Source organism: Daucus carota, chromosome 7, assembly GCF_001625215.2.
Source record: "Daucus carota subsp. sativus chromosome 7, DH1 v3.0, whole genome shotgun sequence".
NCBI classification, from domain to species: Eukaryota; Viridiplantae; Streptophyta; class Magnoliopsida; order Apiales; family Apiaceae; genus Daucus; species Daucus carota.
The window spans coordinates 29,129,770-29,150,638 of NC_030387.2; the positions used below are offsets into that span (position 1 = coordinate 29,129,770).

Below are 20,869 nucleotides of genomic sequence, written 5' to 3' on the forward strand. Positions count from 1 at the left end.
AACTAGGTGATCGAGGAGGTGTTAATTAAGTGGCAGAGTTTAGCTCTCATGTGTTTATACTCACTCTACACAAGAAATGAGTGATCATTAGATTAACCTGATAATAAGAGTGAGAGGCGGTTCAAGACTTAGAAGCGGCTGATCGGTTATAAGAAAATATGATTTAGGATTTTGTCTTGAAATTTTTATTTTGTATGTAATATATTAATAATATATAATATATTACAAGAAAATATAATATAAAATATATAATATAGTTAATCATGAATCGGATCGGATCGTTAACAGATCGGATTTGACCATATCCATATCCATTCTTTATCGGACCGGATTATTATCGGATCGGATTATTTTCATAAGGATCCATATCCATTTATTTAACCACGGATCGGATCGGATCGGATCGGATATCCGATCCATTTACAGGCCTAGGCCCAAGCATCACATTTTGAGTAACAAAAAGCATCTAGTTTCATTTTCTGGAAAAATAGTCTGAACTGTTATTTCCAAACGCAATTTCAAGTGACAAAAACGAACTTGAATTCGTATTTTCAGCTCAAAACGCATTTTCAAATCGTGTTTTCTGTTAAAAACGTAACTTGAAGTCGTGTTTTCAGTTCAAAACGCAACTTCAAGTCGTGCTTTAAATTAAAAATGCAACTTCAAGTCGTGTTTTACTCGGAAAAATCAAAACATCACTTCAAGTCGTGTTTTGAAGTGACATTTGGGGCCATTTTTTCAGAAAATGACTTTGAGATCCATTTGATCTAAAATAGTGACTTATAAGACTTTTTCTAAAATTAATTCCAAAAGTATTTCCAAATGTTAGACCGGGGAATAATGACAACAAGTTTTTTTTAACAAGACTCTCATTTTAGTTAATTATATCAAAATAATATTGAAACGGTTGCAGTTAATTATACTGAAAAATATATATCTAATCTCTACTTGTATTTATATATTTATTTTGTTGATTATGTATTACACAGACACATTCCGTACTAATCCTTATATTCCAATTTACATGTCCACTCTGATATTTGATTAGTCAAATTTATTATAATTAAACTGAAATTTATATCATATAGTTGAAAATATAACAAAATTATATTAATAAAAAGTTATCTAGTTTAATATACAAATTTTAGATCTTAAAAATAATGAATAGATAATTCGTACTCCCTCCGTCCCCCTAAATTGTATACATTGGGGGACGGGGACAAGGCACGAACTTTAATACTCCTGTAAAGTGTAGTTGTGTGATTTATTTTTATAATTTTTTTTTTCTGAATTAAAGTTTGGATGTTATATTTTTATTCAGAAAAAGAAAATCTCAGAAATAAGTTACGGAACTATATTTTATAAGAGCATTGAAATGCGTGTCGAACAGTTGAAAAGAAACGTATACAATTAAATGGGGCAGATGGAGTAACGTTTAATCAGCGGATAAGAGGGACCGAGAGAGTACATTATTATTGTTTTGCAAATCCAGGCTGCTGAAATCCATGGTACATTGTTCTTCGGCACGGGGGTAACGACCAAAGTGTACTATTTCCTAGATTTGAGAGGGTGGAAATAATTCCCTACCAGAGGATAATTACCATTGGCATCTACACAGAATAATCAAGAAATTCAGTTCCAACACATATAGTTACTTTTTATAAACCACAGGTACTAAATATTTAACGTAATGAGATTATTTACCCATACAAAGTGGTGTTCCTTGGAACACAATCTCATTATATTGCGAATCAAATGCAGATATAACAATCCTTTCGGTTCCATCATAAGTAAACAAAAAGGTACGCACACCATGGATAACATCTAAACCTACTATATCAAACATAGATTTCAAACCAGAAAACCGACAGGCCTCAGAATCATATGACCCAACAAATTTCTTTCCATTACTCAGAAGGTATATAATACGCTTCGGCAATGCAAAACCACATCGATCAATGAAGGCAGCGGGAGGATCCTACAAGTAGCAATACTGAAAAATTTAATTTAATGCATCCAAAAAACTTACAATGTAATAAAACTGTAACACATCCACAGAACTTACAATGTAACCAATAACAGCATCCAAATCACTACGAGTTGTGACAAACCTCCAGCCACCATCAGCAAGGGTAACTACATAATTATGAATGAAAATAAAAACCAAAATACTTCTAAACATAACAAAAACCAAATTACTGAATAAATAATTTTCTCCAACAACCTATTCCCGGGGAACATCGCTGTAAAATATGTACTCTGTCTGGGTAACGTATCTCTGTACCATTGCTACCAATTATATAAAGATTGATTCTAGAGCGGCCAAAGTACTCAAAAACAAGCAACTCGCCCCCTTTGAGCTCCAGAGTATTGAAAAACCATTTAACACCTTTCATTTGACACTTAGATTTATCAACTTGAACAGGTTGAATATAACCATTCCGTAGTTTAATTTCCATCGAATCATCCAATAAAGAACTGTATTTCAGCATAAAATTTGCAGGAAATTTCTGTATAAATTAAATTGAAATTTTTCAGAAACATGTAAACCATATATAGAACCAAAAGCATAAAAACATAGACATATTCAAAGCAGTTTGTTGGACTTAGTGTCTTCAAAAGTAAGTAGAATGCAGAACTTATCAGCTACAATACCGGTAGATTCCATAGATCTGGAAAAAATTAAAGATGTTTTAGACTAAGAATCAAAGATAAAAAATTACATGAAATCAACACATGAACAGCAAGCTTATGAGGATATTTCGGAGAATTTCAGAGATACAAACCTCATCGTTCTACAGAGATAAGAATCTGCAGTTGAACTACAAATCCACGCGTGCGCTTATGTCCGGGAATCTGGAGTCTGCAATAGGCTGTTTAGAAGAGACAATATCTATCTCAATTAGAAGCCCATGACAAAAAATGACAACCCGTTAGACTTAGTTGGGCCTAAGCATCATCAATTTGGGCCTGAGTATTAATCCATAATAAAATGATTAATTTATTTGGGACTAAGAAATAAGGATTTATAACATTCTGGTGGTATTTCATTTTATGAATTTCATAAAATAAATTAACATTCCCACCTATATTTTGAAATGACATTTTAAAACAAATTTATTATTACAAAATAATTTCATAAATCATAACATTAAAATATATGTATACATACAACCGTCACATTAAAAAATGTTGGGGGAAGAATATTGCATAGCACCATAGAGTTGACATGTGTATAGAGTTGACATGTACATTAGACCACTTTGAAGTTGTGTTTTTGTTGAAATATTGCAATTTGAAGTCGTGTTTTTGTTGAAAACGCAACTTGAAGTCGTGTTTCAGTTCAAAACGCAAGTTCAAGCTGTGTTTCAAACTAAAAATGCAACTTTAAATCGTGTTTTACTCTGAAAAATCAAAACACCACTTCAAGTCGTATTTTGAAGTGACATTTAGGAACATTTTTTCAGAAAATGATATTGAGATCCATTTGATCTAAAACAGTGACTTATAGGACTTTTTCTCAAACTTATTCCAAAAGTATTCCCAAATGTTAGACCGGGAAAGAATGACAACATTTTTAAAAAGACTCTCATTTTAATTAATTATATCAAAATAATAATGAAACGGTTGTAGTTAATTATACTAAAATATATATATATATATCTAATCTCTACTTGTATTTATATATTTATTTCGCTGATTATGTATTACACGGACACATTCCGTACTAATTCCTCTATCCCAATTTACATGTCCATTTTGATGTTTGATTAGTCAGATTTATTATAATTAAACTAAAATTTATATCATATAGTTGAAAATATAACAAAATTATATTAATAAAAAGTTTTCTAATTTAATATACAAATTTTAGATCTTAAAATTAATAAATAAATAATTCGTAATGTTTAATAAAAAATTACTCCCTCCGTCTCAATTTATAGGTCCATTTTGGAATAAACACACATATTAAGAAAAAAATTGGTTACATAGAATCTTATCTCATGAATTATTAATTAGTGTATTGATAAGTGAGAATATAGTTGAGTTTCAAAAAAATCACAATAAATATAGGGATTTAGTGCATTGAGAAATGAGAATAATGTTGAGTTTCAAAAAAATCACAATTAATATGTAGATAAATTTGTATTGAAAGAAGAGAGGGACAAATATTTTGCGACAATTTTTCTCACAAAATGGATCTATAAATTGAGACGGAGGGAGTAGTAGATAAGAGGGACCGAGACCGAGAGAGTACATCATTATTGTTTTGCAAAAGAGTAAAAGGCACACTGTGTACCTCAAGTTTCCACCTCGTGCACTTTGTGTACCTCGATTTTAATATCTTGCAAGATGTGTACTTGTACTAACAAGATTCTAGCAAAATGATTTAGCAGAAAAAAAAAAAAAAAGATTCTAACAAAATGTGTATTTCCGTTAGTAAATACTGTATTTAACACCGTTAAGAACACAAGTAGAAGGAGGGATAGTCTTGTATTTTCAGCCTCTTATCTCACTACATCGGCGGCAAAACATATATTTAGTTAACCATAGCAAACAAGCAGAAGCATAGGACTTCCGGAGAGCTTCGTAACTCTGCAAACGGTAAAAGATGTTTATTATTATATTAAATTGCTTTTTATTATTTATATTGATTTTTATATCTAGACTATATCTTATTTTTAAACTTTGTATTTTCCAAAGAATAAAAATATACACCAATTTAATCTGAATATAGTATATACCTTGTTTTGTGTAGTATATCTTTAAAATTATTGTGCCAAGATTATAAAAGAAAATGATAAACAATCAAAATAGAATATCTAATTAAAATTTTTGATTTTAAAACAAAAATAAATAAATTTCTTGATACAAACATATTTTTACTAAATTGAAAAACAACAATATTATAATAAATCAGTTTTTAAATTATGCTTGCATGTAAAAACACAAAAATGTCAGAATTAAAAAGAATAACTGTTAAAATTAAATATTAATATTATATAAAATTTATATTATTTGCTTGAATTTTTTATTTTCAGAACATTAAAAAAATCAATATTGTCTAAAAATTCTTTGCAATATATATGAAACATTTTACTGTTTTGTTTTAATATAATGTACTCCATCTGTCCCGTTTATGTTTATACTTTTTTAATTACTACTTGGCACGTACTTTAATGCCTATGAAATATAGTTCTACAACTCATTTTTAAATCTTTTTTTCTTAAATAAAAATTTATATATTATTAATAAATTAAATATTTTTTAGTAGCATTAAAATCCGTGTCGTGTCTAAGTCTTTCAATATATACATCTCATAGGGAGGAGAGAGTCTCTCTATCCCCTAGGCCGGGACTCGATACACATTTTAAGACTCCAATAAAATATATATATTGTTAAATTATTTATAAAGAATTTGAATAAAAATTTCATATTTATAAAGAAAATTTTTTTAAAAAAATTATATCAAAAAAAACATATTAAAATCATGTCAAATAATATTAAAAAACGTAAATAAATCAGGGAGTACTACACTCCACTAGAAAAGGAAAAGGAGCCCATATGATTAAGAAAGGGAAAATGCTTGGTGCACATAATTGTGTACAAAAACATGTACATAATGGCATTTGGTCGATTTTAATTGGATGGCTCCCTGCATTTACACCAACCACCCCAATCAAAACCCACCACATCATTATGTACAAATTTTCTGTACACAATTATGTGTTTGGATCCACAACTGCTTGGTAACAAGAACAAGAGTAGATGCAGTACATGCACACAAACTTTTAGTCACAACTCACAACTACCACTGCTGCCCCTGCAACACTAACGGTGTTAACTGATTTTTAACGGAAGTACACGTAATGCTAGAATCTTGAAACTTGAGGTACACACTCCGCTAGATTCGAAAGCAGAAGTACACAAAGTGCATAAGTGTGTAAATGTAGGTACACACTTTGCATTTTACTCTTTGCAAAATCCAGGCTGCTGAAATCAGGGTACATTGTTCTTCGGCACGGGGGTAACGACCAAAGTGTACTATTTCCTGGATTTGAGAGGGTGGAAATCTGTAACTGTCCAAGTTATAGAAAGAACCGGATAGTTGTTTTCTCAACGAAAGAGTTGAAAATTTGGTTTCAATTCATCACGGCGATTTCCCGGGAATTTTGTCAGATTATGAGACCACTTGTAGAATTAATTTTTGGTCCCTTGAGGGAGGAATTGGTTTAGATGTATTTATATGGCCATTCTTCTCCTCAGATTCTATATTTTTATCTGAAAACCTAATTGAGCTTCAATTAATTGGGCGGGAAAATGTGAAGTTGATACAGCTTGATGATCCGCTGTCCTCCTCCATAACCTTCCCTGCCTTGACTGAATTAGAAATATGGGGGTTTCGACTCCCGGATTCAATAGCAAACCTTCCATCTCTCACCAAGTTAAAAGTTTCATGCTGTGAAAATTTGGAGATTTTGCCCATGTTTGACGAGTCCCATAGCCTTCGGTGGCTGGAAATACTGGATCGTCGAATTCTTTCAGAAAGATGTAGGACGGAGAGGGGACCAGAATGGTTCAAGATTCAACACATTCCCTGTATGACCGACTTGTTTTATTGACTACCTGATTAGATATTACTGCTTTAATAATCTTCAGTGTACAACTTGCGATATCCAGTATGTTTCCAAGTTACTACTATCACATAAACATTAGAGGGATGATGTACTGTCAAGTGTTGGTGATTATAGACTCTATTTGGGATCCATGGTTAAAACAGTAAAGGTACATCATTAGTTCATATATCACCTCTTTCTTGTTACTAATTTAAATGTTCGTTTAAAATGTGATCATATATACTCCTTTAGCCTTCTCAATTGTGATTTAAGGTTACTTTTGATCGTATTCTTGTGTTCGTAATGCCTATACATACACTACAATTGTGTTGCATGCCAAATTGCTTGAAGTAGGAGTTGGTAATGTTATCTATGTTTGTGTGTAGGATATTCTCATCTGAGCTACTATCCACAATTTATGGTTGCATCAAATTATTAGAAACCTTACGGACATTATTATATTTGTCTAATCTGTCCATCTGTTTTCCATAACCAGACCTATCCCTGGGATTGAAAGACCAGTGACTGTAACTAGATGAACTGTATAGCTTTAAGATTCAAATTCTAAGATTGTTTCGAGAATATATCATAAATAGCAGTATAGCACAACACATCTTACTGACTCTGTTGTTGTTATAACAGTAACAAAAATCTTGATTTAATGTACATATGTGTGATCTAATTATTGCATGGTGCAATTGCGTAAGGTGTTCTGGGACTTTGCTAAAAAACTGATGTATGGTATGATTGTATCAATAATATTTCAACTGATATTCGTATGTTCTGTCATGAAGGGTGTTCCTTTATGCTGATATTTGTATGTCCTGCCATGATTTATGAAGGCAGGGTTATTAGTTTACTAAAGGGGCTGAAAGTAAAAACATAGGAGTAGGAAATAAGCACCGCAGCTTCCTCTTTTATGGATGATGCTATGGACAGCCAACTGTTTAGGAAAGTGAAGGGAAAATCAATTGCAGTTTTAAATCAGCACCTTCTCTTAATTTATCGAGTGTGTGTTGTATAAGTCAGCAATTTCATTAAATTATTCAATTGGTGATTTCCTTGGATCTTCTTTTCTTTGTCTGAGTAATTTTCTCATATTTTTAGTATATAAATATGTAAGTGTTTTAGAATTATATTTTTCTGTTTTTTTTTTAAGTTCCACATGAAATTGTACATGCACTTGCTGAAGCATCTATGCCTTCAGTAATTCCACGAAAGAAAAGAACAAATTTGATATGATATATTAAGATCCATGAGTGTGATATCTAACCTATCACCATTACAGTGTGAAAGGTAATTATGAATCATGAATATTTGATGTTCATGTCAATTGAGTCCAAATCTAACCAACAATATTCGTTCAAAGACTTGTTGCCTTTTAGTAAAAGAAATCAGCATGTCTTATTTTATAAATGAATAATAGATTCAAAACATATATAGTCAAAACTATATAAAGTTTTAAATTTAATCATGAGAAATCACAGAGGCTAGATGATCAATGATTTTTGTATTATTTGCGGATTTAAGTTTCTTTATGGTCCAGACTTCTGAGCAACTGCAATATGTATCGAGCAGAGTATTTTACAAAATTCTTGAATAAATTATCCATGTGACGAATTCCTTATAAGACGAAATTTCATTACATTTTCACCTCTCTCCAGCAATCAAGATACCTCGGAAACATGGATTATTTAGTAGCTCTGGTTGCAGCTCTGGTAGCAGCTCTGGTTGCAGCTCTGTATTATCTAGCAGCTCTAGTTGCAGCTCTGGTAGCAGCTCTGGTGGGAGCTCTGGTAGCACCTCTGGTACTGGGTTTCACAGATCAATTTGTTAGAGAGTTTGCTACACGTGCATTCGACTATGCAGCCCCAGCAGCTTGGGATTTTTGTAAAGCTTCCTTTGAAAGAATGTTCAGACAGGCGAGAGAAGATCCATGGCGACAACTTCTGCCTGCAGACCATTTAAATTCATACCTACTCCAGACAAAAAGCGGAAGTCATGCAGAGATTTTAACTGTCCATGTGCGCAGAAATGTGTCAAATATTGAAGAGGCAAGGCGGGCAAACCTTTATGTGAAGTCTAATATTCGGCATTTAGTGTTAAGCTGGGAGAACAATGAAGATGAAAGGGGAGATGGAGAATATAAAGATGAGGATGTGATGAACGGATTGGAAGCTCACCCAAATTTAAAAGAATTGACTGTTGAAGGCTTTATGGGGAAGAATCTTGCATCATGGATTACAAAGATGAACAATTTGGTCAAAATCACCTTGAAAGACTGCAACAGGTGTGAAGTACTTCCACCACTTTCTAGAATTGAGAGTTTGGAAATCAAGAACTGTCTGAGGTTGAGAAAGATCCCGGATAGTTGTTGCAGAGCCTTGAAGGAAGTTATCATTGGAAATATGGAGAGCACCATGATACTAGAAACTATCAGCAAAAATGCTAGCTCACTCACCACTTTAAAGCTGGGAGGAGGTAAATCATGTCGTTCTACTTCTTCTTCTTATTATTCTTCAGACATGGAATCTATAATTAACGTGCTGCTAAGAAGCAATTCGCTGTCTTTGAGCACATTAGAACTAATTGAATGCAAGAGTGTGCAACGACTAACTGTTGGTGTCTCTCTTGAACGGTTATGGGTTTATGATTGCCCTAATTTAATGAGCATTAAACTAGATGATGAAGGATCAGCTGGTCTCAAATCTCTTTCAGTCAGAAAATGCTCCTCCTCTCTTTTAAATACGGTATCTGCCCAAATCCAGAGTTCCACACTTGAAAGATTGAAATTAGGCCCCTTCTTGGGGAACATAGATGAATTTCCATGGCCATTCTCTTCTTCTTCAAATTCATTTCCCAACCTAGATTCACTGGAATTGTTTGGATGGGATAAGGTAAAGTCAAGACCGCTCTTTGAGCAACTTCAGTCCACCTTCCCTCGATTGAAGGAATTGATTATAAATAATTTCAAACAAGTGAAAGATCTCCCTGATTTAATATCCAGACTTCTATTCCTCGAGAAATTAATAATTTTGGATTGCAATAATTTGGATTGTTTGCCCAAGTTTGAAGAATCGCATAGGCTTCAACTACTGAAGATAATTCGTTGTCCAAGCTTGAGAGAGAGATGCATGAAGGACAGTGGACCAGAATGGTTCAAGATTAAGCATATTCCAATTATAAAATGGTAAGTTTTGCATCTCTAATTTATCCCTTCCCTCTATAATTTTACTATCTTAAAGTCTTACTAATGTATTATTTGAATTTTTTTGTTTCAGGGAATGAAAGAAGTTGGCGTGAACAGTTCAACAATCTAGAAATACAACTGATATTATTGTAAGTACATAACACATATGAAATGTATTGAGTAATCTTAGACACTACTTGTAGTATTCATTCTTTCTTCTCTTGATCTTATTTTTTTGTTCAAACTACAAAGATGTTTACACTTGACATCGTTTTGTGTGCCAATTCTTATCTTTGCTCTTACCCCCGGTTTATAGTTGCATCAAATCAAATAGCATAGAGAGTGTGTTTTATCTCTTTAACACGTGCATCTGTTTCTATATTATTTGACCAACTGTCGGGATTTAGAGAACAGTGACTGTAACTAGTTGCCCTGTGTTGCTTTGAGTTCCCAACATCAAGATTGTCTGGACATACAAAAAAAAAACACAATGAACATATCATTAACAACATAGCACATCGTAAAAAAAGTGATTTCTCACCAATACAATATTTAAGTTAATATCATTGTTAAAAGATAATAAATCAAATCTTAGTATAAAAATTGAATATATACAAATAATCAAAATTTTACAAGTATTGTTCAGTTGTCAGTCTTTAGGGTTGTTTCACTATTATGTATTTCTGTCTGATACTGCTATTTTGCAGGTATCTATGGATGCTGACTGAATTATGCATTGTTGCTGCTAGGTGCTTACATGTTCAGTGTTCACTAGCTACGGTATTTTCTTTCCTGTTTTTTTTTTTTTTTTTTTTTTTGTGCCAAGTCTATCAACTGTAATATCATTTCAAATTTTCATTGCTATTGTTGCCAGAAGCTTGAGGGACTGATTTAAATTTTGAATATGTTGTTATTGACTTATTGAGTTATTTGGCTTTACTGGTCATAGTAAATTTGCATTTGCACATTATCTTAATATTAATCATGAATATAAGTTTCCGGTGAAATGTGTAGACACCATAGGCCTGCTCCATTTCACCATTTGTTCTTCTATCTCCTTGTTTCTGGCTAAATTAATATGCTTACAATCTGTTGTATGAAAGAATATAGCCCCTGTGTTTCAGGATATTGATATTTAAGTATTTTTTCAATTAAAATTTAGGTATTTTTGTCCATGCCCTTCCTATTATAAAAATAACATACAATTAAACAAGACTTACTTGTGGGACTAAATTAATAAATCAGTCCCATATATTGCATTTGGTCTAATAAGAAATTTCCTCATATCTTTTATTTTGCCATGTTATTTCCTTATATTATTGTTGTCCGTGCTTGTCAAAGCCAAAATTCCATTTTGCTTTAGTCCCAATTTCGCCAGTTGGAAATATCCTCATATCTTTCTTTTCTTTTGTGTTGTTGGTGCTTGTGGAGCGTGTGAATAGTGTATAACTTATTTGCTTGAAGATAGTTTTGCTTGAGATTTCAGCTTCGAATGCTCAGAAACAGAAATGGTGATATCATCTAAGCACACTTGATACATTTTTGTGTTCTTGTTTATTTGTTTGATGTACTAGTTATTAGGTTAATTATATCAAGAAATAGAAGAAGACTATGGCAATATAGATGCATTATAAAAGAGCTACATGTGCTAAAACCTATGTTACCCGGACTCGGCTAAAAGTGTCCAACATGGATACGTGTCCGAGTGTCGGACTCGGCAATATTTTGAAAATTTTACACGTTTTTGGCCTAAAATAAGTGTCTGAGTGTCAATACCCATGTCCGAGTGTTGAGTGTCCGACACGGGTACTCGAAGAAAAATGAAGTGTCGGAGTAACATAGGCTAAAACACGAGAAAGCAGAAGATGAGTAACATAATATTAAAATAAGTTGTTTGAATGCCAGCCTCTCTCAGTTCAACTTCAACTATCATCCTAAAAAAGAAAAGTAGATCATTAATATTAGAGATACTGGTATCATTAATATCGATTTCTGTATTGATTGAGTCCAAATATTAAAAAAAAACACTCATAAAATATTTGGCACGTATAATTGTAAAAGCTTTAGGTCATTTATTTATATCTGATTTGGATTTTGGAAGTAAAATATGACACAAGTGTAGTTGTTAGGGAAATGTTGCTTTCAGAGTTTTTGACACTATTTGGGAGGAGGGATCAGGGTAATGTACAAGGCAAGCTACTGCAACTTCAAATGCAGAGCGACGCCATCCCTAAATAAAGGGATAGAGAGAGGTTGACTAGGCTGCAAACGCTGCCTTGCTTTGTTGTGAGTAGACATCAATATTGTCATGTTCTTTGGAAGGATCGAACAATCTCAGAGGTTTCCTTAATATTTATGGCCTTAGTGATGTTGCAAATACAGAAGAAGCAAACAAGGCAAAACTTTATGAGAAGTCTTATATTCAGTGCTTACTGTTAAGCTGGAGGAACAAAGAAGAAAGGGGAGACATAGAATATAACGATGATGGTGAAAGGGAGGGATTAAAACCTTATCTATATCTGAAGCAATTAAATGTTAAAAGTTTCGAGTTCAGTGACCAAATAATCTCATGGTGCAACTCTTGGAAGTTGGAACTGTAGGATGACCGATGCAGAAGTCATGCTTACGGATAGCCGGTATGTTCTAATTGACTGTATATACTTTTGAATTGTTCATGGAGCATACCAAGAGAAGTAGTTAGCATGTATTCACTATTTAATTTGGCATTTTCTCTTAATTTATTGAATCCATGTGCTGGGCTCAGTTACAACGTGTTTGCCAGTCCAGATCTGATCATATGTTTGCTGCAATAAATAAGGCAAAGTCTCTGGAGTATACACATGAATGAATAAATAAATAAATAAAGTCAAACAAATCAATCAAAATTCTCCGCACACTGCATCAAGTAGCCAATATTAAAATGGAAAACAAGGATTGATTCAGCAACTAATCTATAGTACCACTTGATTTAGAAACTGTTATAGCCCATATTACATTTTTATCATCTCACCAAATATATCTCAAGAATTATACCAGTGATCAATACAAGAAAAGATGGGCGAGGCTATTGTAGCTGATTTGGCTGGCGGATTGCTGGGCAAGGTTGTTTCACTTGCAGCAGAAGAAGTTGTCCAGGCCTGGAATTTTCATGAAGATCTCGACACACTTTACGAGCGCATGGAATCAGTGGGGGCTCTCTTGTACGATGCTCATAACAAGAAGTTAATCATGTCTACTGCCAAGAACTGGTTTGACAAGCTTGAAGCTGTTGCTAATGTTGCTAATGTATTTATGGATGAACTTGCATATGAAGTCATATGAACTGGATTTCTTTGCTCCTTCCAAGAACACCTTATTGTATCGTCTCAAGGTAGCTCATAAAATCAAGTCCATTCAAGCTTCCTTTGATAAAATTTTCAAAATGGCGGTAGATCTGGGACTACAGCCTGTGGCTTATTTAGGGTCAACGGTGCAAGATGGAGACATCCGCAGCACCCCTTCCTATGAAGACAAGTCAATAATAGTTGGACGAGATGAAGATGTATCGTACCTAGTTCAAACAGTGTGCAAAAAACATGAAGAGGATTTACAAGTCCTTGTTGTAGCGGGAATGGGAGGTCAAGGCAAGACAACTCTTGCTCGTATGGTTTTCAATAGTGATCATGTCATTACCAGGTTCCCGGATCAGAGGATGTGGATTACTGTATCAGATGACTTTGACTTCATTAAGATTTTAAATCAGATGGTAGAATCACTTACTTTAACCAACTTGGGGTTGACAAATCCACAAGCACTTACCCGTAAGCTTCAGGAGAGTCTAAAGGGAAAAAAGTTTCTGCTCATACTTGATGATGTCTGGAATGAAGAATCGGTGAAGTGGGATAACCTGAGAAATTCTTTGCTTGAAATTGGTGGTGACAAAGGAAGCTGTATTCTGGTTACCACCCGTAAACAAGAGGTCATTGATGCCATGAGAAGTTGTGTGTCTTATTGGCTGGAAATATTAACAGAGGATGAAAGTTATGAACTGTTCAAGAAAATAGCATTTTCAGATGGAGGATTTTTAGAGACTGAGGCATTTGCGACCTTCGGGAGAAGCATGGTGAAAAGGTGTGGTGGCCTACCTCTGGCAATAAAGGCATTGGCTGGGTTATTATACTCGAAAAAGTCTGAGCAAGAATGGTTGGAGATCCAATGCAGTGAAACATGGGAATCAAAAAGTGTATTGCCTTCCTTGAAGTTATCGTATGATAATTTACCTTCTTTGTCATTGAAACGATGTTTTGCATATTGCTCTATTATGCCAAAGAATTCATTCATCTATAAGGATGAACTGATACAGATATGGTTGGCATTAGGGTTCCTCCTGCCCCCAAGAAGAAGTATTGCACTGACGGAAGATATTGGCAGCAAATACTTCAAAATTCTGTTGGGAAATTCTTTGTTACAAGACGAAGAAAAGGATGAATGTGGGAACATCATCAGATGCAAGATGCATGATCTAGTGCATGATCTTGCACTAGAAGTATCTAAACATCACTCGGTATCTGTGAAGGCAGGTGAAGAGCTGAGTCATGATTGCAAGGCTGTATACATGAGGCTTGATAACAGGGTTTCAAATATCAAACCAACAATTCTGAAGAGAGCCTTTGAGAGAGTACAAGTATTATATGCAGGGGCAGATATCCTTCTTCATGTGTTACCTTATCTCACACACCTGACTGTTCTGGTGTTAAATGCGGATGATAATCAGGTTGCCCAGGAGTTGCCATTTTCGCTGCGCAAGATGAAATATCTTAAACATCTCGATATTTCACGCTGCCACTCTAGATTGCCTACTGACATCACAGAACTGTACAACTTGCAGACACTGAGAGTTTGGAACTTAGATGAGTTTCCAAAAAGGTTTAGCAACTTGATTAATCTGAGACATTTGTACATTACTTACATACTTTGTAAAAAGTGCAAGTTTAATGGGATAGAAAGGTTGACGAGTCTGCAAACCCTTCCTTTCTTTGTTGTGAGTAAAGATCAAAACTGTCTTCTTGGACAACTGGGAGGGTTGAAAAATCTTAGAGGTGAGGTTACACTCTATGGCCTTTACGAGGTGGCAAATATTGAAGAAGCAAGAAAAGCAAAGCTTTGTGAGAAGTCCAGAATTCAGTCTTTACATTTGAACTGGAGATATACTGAAGTTGGTAAGGAAGGCAAAATGAAAGACAGAGAATACAACGACCAGGATGTGATGGAAGGATTGGAACCTCATCCAAATCTGAAAACATTAACGATTGTCGGTTTTGAAGGAAAGAAGTTTGCATCTTGGATTACAATGATGCTGAACTTGGTGAAAATCACATTGATATACTGCAACCGATGTGAAGTACTTCCACCACTTGGTCAACTTCCCAAATTGAGGGAGATAAGGATTGATGGGATGGGAAATGTTAGGGTTGTGGGAGATGCTTTTTGGGGTGGCCAAAGTGTATTTCCTCAACTTGAGAGGTTGAAAATTGCTAATTGTCGAAGGTTGAGAAAGATACTGCCTTGTTGTTTTCCGTCATTGAAACAACTCCACTTTCATTATTTGCCAAATCTAGAAGAATGGGAAGCAGCAGTTATAAGCAGTTGTTCTCAAAGTGAATTTCCTAAACTTGAGAGGTTGGAAATTCTGGGTTGTCCAAGGTTGAGAAATATCCAGAAAAGTTATTTTCCGTCCTTGAAGAAGTTGAAAATTTATGATTCGTTCAGTGAAATGTTGGGAACTATGAGCAGAGATGTTAGCTCACTAACCTCTCTACCGCTTACGAGTATGGGTGACGGAGGAGGAGACTCATCTTCGTTTTCGATCATAGAATCCCTGATTAACGATTCTTTGTCTTTGACCGAATTAGATCTAATTCATTGCCAGGGCTTAAAATGTTTGACCCTTGGTAGCTCCCTTGAATACTTAAAGATCGATGATTGCCCGCATCTAAGTAGTATAAATTTGGTTGAAGGGTCAGCTGGTCTCACATCTATTGGGATTCGGAAACTACCCCCCTCTCTTCTAGATGGGATATTTGCCCAAATTCAGAGTTCCAGGCTTAAATATCTGAGATTGGGTCCCTTGTCAGAATTGGATTATATTCGGTGGCCATTCTCTTCTTCTTCTTCTTCTTCTAACCTAATTCAGCTAAGACTGTATGGGTGGGAAGAGGATAAGTCATTAGCGCTCTTTGAGCAACTCCCGTTCAACGCCTATCCTGCGTTGACTGACTTGACTTTACAATATTTCAAAGGAGTGAAAGCTCTTCCGGATTCAATAGCGAAGCTTCCATCTCTCCGGAGATTAAGAATTGAGGATTGTTATAATTTGGAGAGTTTGCCTGCATTTGAAGAATCACATACCCTTCAATTACTGTATATAGTTGGGTGTCCTGTTCTGAGACAAAGATGCCGTAAGGGTCAAGGGCCAGAATGGTTCAAAATTCAATACGTTCCAACAATAATTTGGTAAGCTTTGCATGTAAAAATTTATCTATTCTCCCTCGAAATTAATCTCTGTTTGTACTATTTAATTGATATATCTGATTTTGTTAAATCAGGAATCGTCCGGGGTGCCAGACTAGCAGTAGCTTGGTGAATGGTGATCGACTCTACTCCATCTTCCCTGCCTTGACTGATTTGTATGTAGTAAACTTGAAGAAGAGAAAGCTCTCCCGAGTTCAATAGCAAACCTTATATTGCTCACGCAGCTAGTTATCTGGAATTCGGAGAATTTGGAGAGTTTGTCCATGTTTGAGAACCATGGGAATTTGCCAATTCTGAAAGAATGATACACGGAAGAGAGAATGATAATCTATAGTGCATCTTAGTGACTTGCTGTACATCTTACTTTTCAGGGAAATACTCTATTGTTGCCTCGAAGTATTTATGCTCTCTCATAGTTCTTTATTATATTTTTGTGTCTTCTGGGATCAATGATCAAATAATAGTCAGGTTTAATGATCTAATATGCTTACATCTCATGGCATAATTGATGCAGAAATCAAGCCTATTTTGTAGTGTTCCTATTTTGACAATTTCGTTTGGCCAAATGAGCTGCGTTGTCACGAGTATTGTTTACATAACCTTGTATGATTATCTTTATGTCAGTACTCCAACTGAGACTCGTATTTTCTGTGTCTATTGATCTTACGGAATCATAGAATTATTTCAGAATACTAAGGATGTGGCATGAATCAATTATAGTGTAATCTATATTGTTGTAGCATAAATAATTTTGCACAGAAGAATAGGACATAAATGCTCCAGAAGAAAATTCCACACTATTTTCTTGCAAATAATTGTAAGGGTTTCACTACCTTGACATTGACTAAGTTAGTTTTCTTATAAATCATAGTCTTTCATATTTCTATATTGTAGTTTAAGGTTACTATCAACGTTCTTCCTATGTCTGTTCACAATTTACGATTGTGTTGCTTTACCTAGAGTGTGAGATTTCTCATTCTCCTTTTTTGATATACTGAGAAATTACAGTCGCAACAAATTTCTGGAAATCGCAGAGACGAGAGAGTTTGTTTTATATGTTCAATCCTCGAGTCTCTTTTCTCTGTAATAGGACCAGACTCTGGGATCGACAAACATATTGGGGTTTCAGATTATAAGATTGTTTCAAATAACATAGCACCTGTAGCGACTGCTTGTGATCGTCCTGTTTGTTTGATGAAAATATTTCCGCTTTTCTGTCATTTTTACACTGACTTCTTTTTATTCAATCATATCTTTCTGTTTTCGAGTTCAGTGATCTAATAATCTCATGACGCAGCTCTTGGAAGCTGGAACTGTACGATAACAGATGCAGAAGTCATGCTTACGTATAGCCGGTACGTTCCAATTAACTGTATATACTTTTGAATTGTTCATGGAGCATAACGAGAGAAGTAGTTGGCATATATTCACCATTTAATTTGTCATTTTCTCTTAAATTATTAAATCCATGTGCTGGGCTCAGTGATAACGTGTTTGCCAGTCCTGATCTGATCATATGTTTGCTCCAATTAATAAGGCAAAGGCTCTGGAGTATACACATGAATGAATAAATAAATAAATAAAGTCAAACAAATTAATCAAAATTCTCTGCACATTGCATCAAGTAGCCAATATTAAAATGGAAAACAAGGGTTGATTCAGCAACTAATCTATAGTACCACTTTATTTAGAAACTATTGTAGCCCATATTACATTTTTATCATCTCACCAAATATATCTCAAGAATTATACCAGTGATCAATACAAGAAAAGATGGGCGAGGCTATTGTAGCTGATTTGGCTGGCGGATTGCTGGGCAAGCTTGTTTCACTTGCAGCAGAGGAAGTCGTCCAGGCCTGGAATTTTCATGAAGATCTCGACACACTCCACCAGCGCATGGAATCAGTCGGGGCTCTCTTGTACGATGCTCATACCAAGAATTTAATCATGTCTACTGCCAAAAACTGGTTTGACAAACTTGAAGCTGTTGCGAATGTTGCTAATGTATTTATGGATGAACTTGCATATGAAGTCACTCGAAGAAAAGCGGAGAATCGCCATAAGTCACTTGACTTCTTCATTCCTACCAAAAATACCCTACTATATCGTCTCAAGGTAGCTCATAAAATCAAGTCCATTCAAGCTTCCTTTGATGAAATTTTCAAATCGGCAGTAGATCTCGGACTACAGCCTGTAGCATATTTAAGGTCAACGGTGCAAGATAGAGACATCCGCAGCACCCCTTCATATGAAGACAAGTCAATAATAGTTGGACGAGATGAAGATGTATCGTACCTAGTTCAAACAGTGTGCAAAAAACATGAAGAGGATTTAGAAGTCATTGTTGTAGCGGGAATGGGAGGTCAAGGCAAGACAACTCTTGCTCGTATGGTTTTCAATAGTGATAATGTCATTACCATGTTCCCGGATCAGAGGATGTGGATTACTGTATCAGATGACTTTGACTTCATTAAGATTTTGAATCAGATGGTAGAATCACTTACTTTAACCAACTTGGGGTTGACAAATCCACAAGCACTTACCCGTAAACTTCAGGAGAGTCTAAAGGGAAAAAAGTTTCTGCTCATACTTGATGATGTCTGGAATGAAGAATCGGTGAAGTGGGATAACCTGACAAATTCTTTGCTTGAAATTGGTGGTGACAAAGGAAGCTGTATTCTGGTTACCACCCGTAAACAAGAGGTCATTATTGCCATGAGAAGTTGTGTGTCTTATTGGCTGGAAAAATTAACAGAGGATGAAAGTTATGAACTGTTCAAGAAAATAGCATTTTCAGATGGAGGAGTTTTAGAGACCGAGGCATTTGCGACCATCGGGAGAAGCATGGTGAAAAGGTGTGGTGGCCTACCTCTGGCAATAAAGGCATTGGCGGGGTTATTATACTCGAAGAAGTCTGAGCAAGAATGGTTGGAGATCCAATGCAGTGAAACATGGGAATCAAAAAGTGTATTGCCTTCCTTGAAGTTATCATATGATAATTTACCTTCTTTGTCATTGAAACAATGTTTTGCATATTGCTCTATTATGCCAAAGAATTCATTCATCTATAAGGATGAACTGATACAGATATGGTTGGCATTAGGGTTCCTCCTGCCCCCAAGAAGAAGTATTGCACTGACGGAAGATATTGGCAGCAAATACTTCAAAATTCTGTTGGGAAATTCTTTGTTACAAGACGAAGAAAAGGATGAATGTGGGAACATCATCAGATGCAAGATGCATGATCTAGTGCATGATCTTGCACTAGAAGTATCTAAACATCACTCGGTATCTGTGAAGGCAGGTGAAGAGCTGAGTCATGATTGCAAGGCTGTATACATGAGGCTTGATAACGGGGTTTCAACAATCAAACCAACAATTCTGAAGAGAGCCTTTGAGAGAGTACAAGTATTATATGCAGGGGCAGATATCCTTCTTCATGTGTTACCTTATCTCACACACCTGACTGTTCTGGTGTTAAATGCGGATGATAATCAGGTTGCCCAGGAGTTGCCATTTTCACTACGCAAGATGAAATATCTTAAACATCTCGATATTTCTCACTACAAATTGCCTACTGACATCACAGAACTGTACAACTTGCAGACACTGAGAGTTGGAGACCTAGATGAGATTCCAAAAAGGTTTAGCAACTTGATTAATCTGAGACATTTGTACATTCGTAACAACTATGGTAAAAAATGCATGTTTAATGGGATAGAAAGGTTGATTAGTCTGCAAACACTTCCTTACTTTGTTGTGAGTAAAAATCAAAATTGTCTCGTTGGACAACTGGGAGGGTTGAAACATCTTAGTGGTGAGATTAGACTCTATGGCCTTTACGAGGTGGCAAATATCGAAGAAGCAAGAAAAGCAAAGCTTTGTGAGAAGTCCAGTATTCAGTGTTTACAGTTGAACTGGAGGAATACTGAATTTGGTCACGAAGACAGTCAGCACAATGATGAGGATGGGAGCAATGAAGACGAAATGGAAGACAAAGAATACAACGACCAGGATGTGATGGAAGGATTGGAACCTCACCCAAATCTGAAAACATTGATGATTGTCGGTTTTAGAGGAAAGAAGTTTGCATCTTGGATTACAGTGATGCTGAACTTGGTGAAACTCACATTGAGAAATTGCAACCGATGTGAAGTACTTCCACCACTTAGTCACCTTCCCAAATTGAGGGAGATAGTGATTGAAGGGATGAGAAATCTTAGGGTTGTGGGAGATGTTTTCTGTGGTGGCCAAAGTGTATTTCCTCAACTTGAGAGGTTGAATATAGAGAATTGTCCAAGGTTGAGAAAGATACTGCCTAGTTGCACAGGGGTTAGTTCTCAGAGTGAATTTCCTAAACTTGAGATTTTGAAAATTACAAATTGCCCAAGGTTGAGAACGATCCCGAAAAGTTATTTTCCGTCCTTAAAGAATTTGGTTATTACTGATTTGGAGAGTGATATGATGTTGGGAACTATGAGCAGATATGTTAGCTCATTAACCTCTCTATCGCTTTTGAGGATCGGTGATTGAGGAGGAGACTCATCTTTAT

At 35.2% G+C, this 20,869-nt stretch overlaps 3 protein-coding genes across 5 annotated transcripts; 2 read left to right on the forward strand and 1 right to left on the reverse strand.

The window, feature by feature from the left end:
* Nucleotides 1–1,671: 1,671 nt before the first annotated feature.
* LOC108195641 (uncharacterized) lies at nucleotides 1,672–2,867 on the reverse strand. The gene is made up of 4 exons (XM_064081071.1): nucleotides 2,787–2,867; nucleotides 2,225–2,672; nucleotides 2,066–2,136; nucleotides 1,672–1,978 (listed from the first exon to the last, which is right to left on the reverse strand). The coding sequence occupies exons 2-4, from the start codon at nucleotides 2,490–2,492 to the stop codon at nucleotides 1,697–1,699; spliced, it is 621 nt and encodes a 206-aa protein (XP_063937141.1). The 5' UTR covers nucleotides 2,493–2,672; nucleotides 2,787–2,867; the 3' UTR covers nucleotides 1,672–1,696.
* Nucleotides 2,868–8,019: 5,152 nt separating this feature from the next.
* LOC108195519 (putative disease resistance protein RGA3) lies at nucleotides 8,020–16,916 on the forward strand. Of its 3 annotated transcripts, XM_017362483.2 has the most exons (6): nucleotides 8,020–9,807; nucleotides 9,899–9,956; nucleotides 10,515–10,587; nucleotides 11,937–12,443; nucleotides 12,833–16,299; nucleotides 16,392–16,916. In XM_017362483.2, the coding sequence occupies exons 5-6, from the start codon at nucleotides 13,082–13,084 to the stop codon at nucleotides 16,516–16,518; spliced, it is 3,345 nt and encodes a 1,114-aa protein (XP_017217972.2). In that variant the 5' UTR covers nucleotides 8,020–9,807; nucleotides 9,899–9,956; nucleotides 10,515–10,587; nucleotides 11,937–12,443; nucleotides 12,833–13,081; the 3' UTR covers nucleotides 16,519–16,916. The 3 variants fall into 3 exon arrangements, with proteins under 3 accessions (XP_017217972.2, XP_063937245.1, XP_063937246.1); XM_064081175.1 differs by having other exon boundaries at nucleotides 10,515–12,443; XM_064081176.1 differs by having other exon boundaries at nucleotides 10,515–12,443; nucleotides 12,844–16,299.
* A 1,174-nt stretch (nucleotides 16,917–18,090) lies between these two features.
* Nucleotides 18,091–20,850, forward strand: LOC108194025 (putative disease resistance protein RGA3). The gene has a single exon (XM_064082033.1). The coding sequence runs from the start codon at nucleotides 18,091–18,093 to the stop codon at nucleotides 20,848–20,850; it is 2,760 nt and encodes a 919-aa protein (XP_063938103.1).
* Nucleotides 20,851–20,869: the final 19 nt, after the last annotated feature.

Excerpts from the sequence above, each read along its gene's own strand:
- LOC108194025 (XM_064082033.1), top strand. The coding sequence starts at position 18,091 with ATGGGCGAGGCTATTGTAGCTGATTTGGCTGGCGGATTGCTGGGCAAG.
- LOC108195641 (XM_064081071.1), bottom strand. The coding sequence starts at position 2,492 with ATGCTGAAATACAGTTCTTTATTGGATGATTCGATGGAAATTAAACTA. Across the intron at positions 2,137-2,224 it reads GCGATGTTCCCCGGGAATAG|TTACCCTTGCTGATGGTGGC; the intron begins GTTGTTGGAGAA and ends ATAATTATGTAG. Across the intron at positions 1,979-2,065 it reads ATGCTGTTATTGGTTACATT|GATCCTCCCGCTGCCTTCAT; the intron begins GTAAGTTCTGTG and ends TGCTACTTGTAG.
- LOC108195519 (XM_064081175.1), top strand. The coding sequence starts at position 13,082 with ATGTTGCTAATGTATTTATGGATGAACTTGCATATGAAGTCATATGAA. Across the intron at positions 16,300-16,391 it reads TACGTTCCAACAATAATTTG|GAATCGTCCGGGGTGCCAGA; the intron begins GTAAGCTTTGCA and ends TTGTTAAATCAG.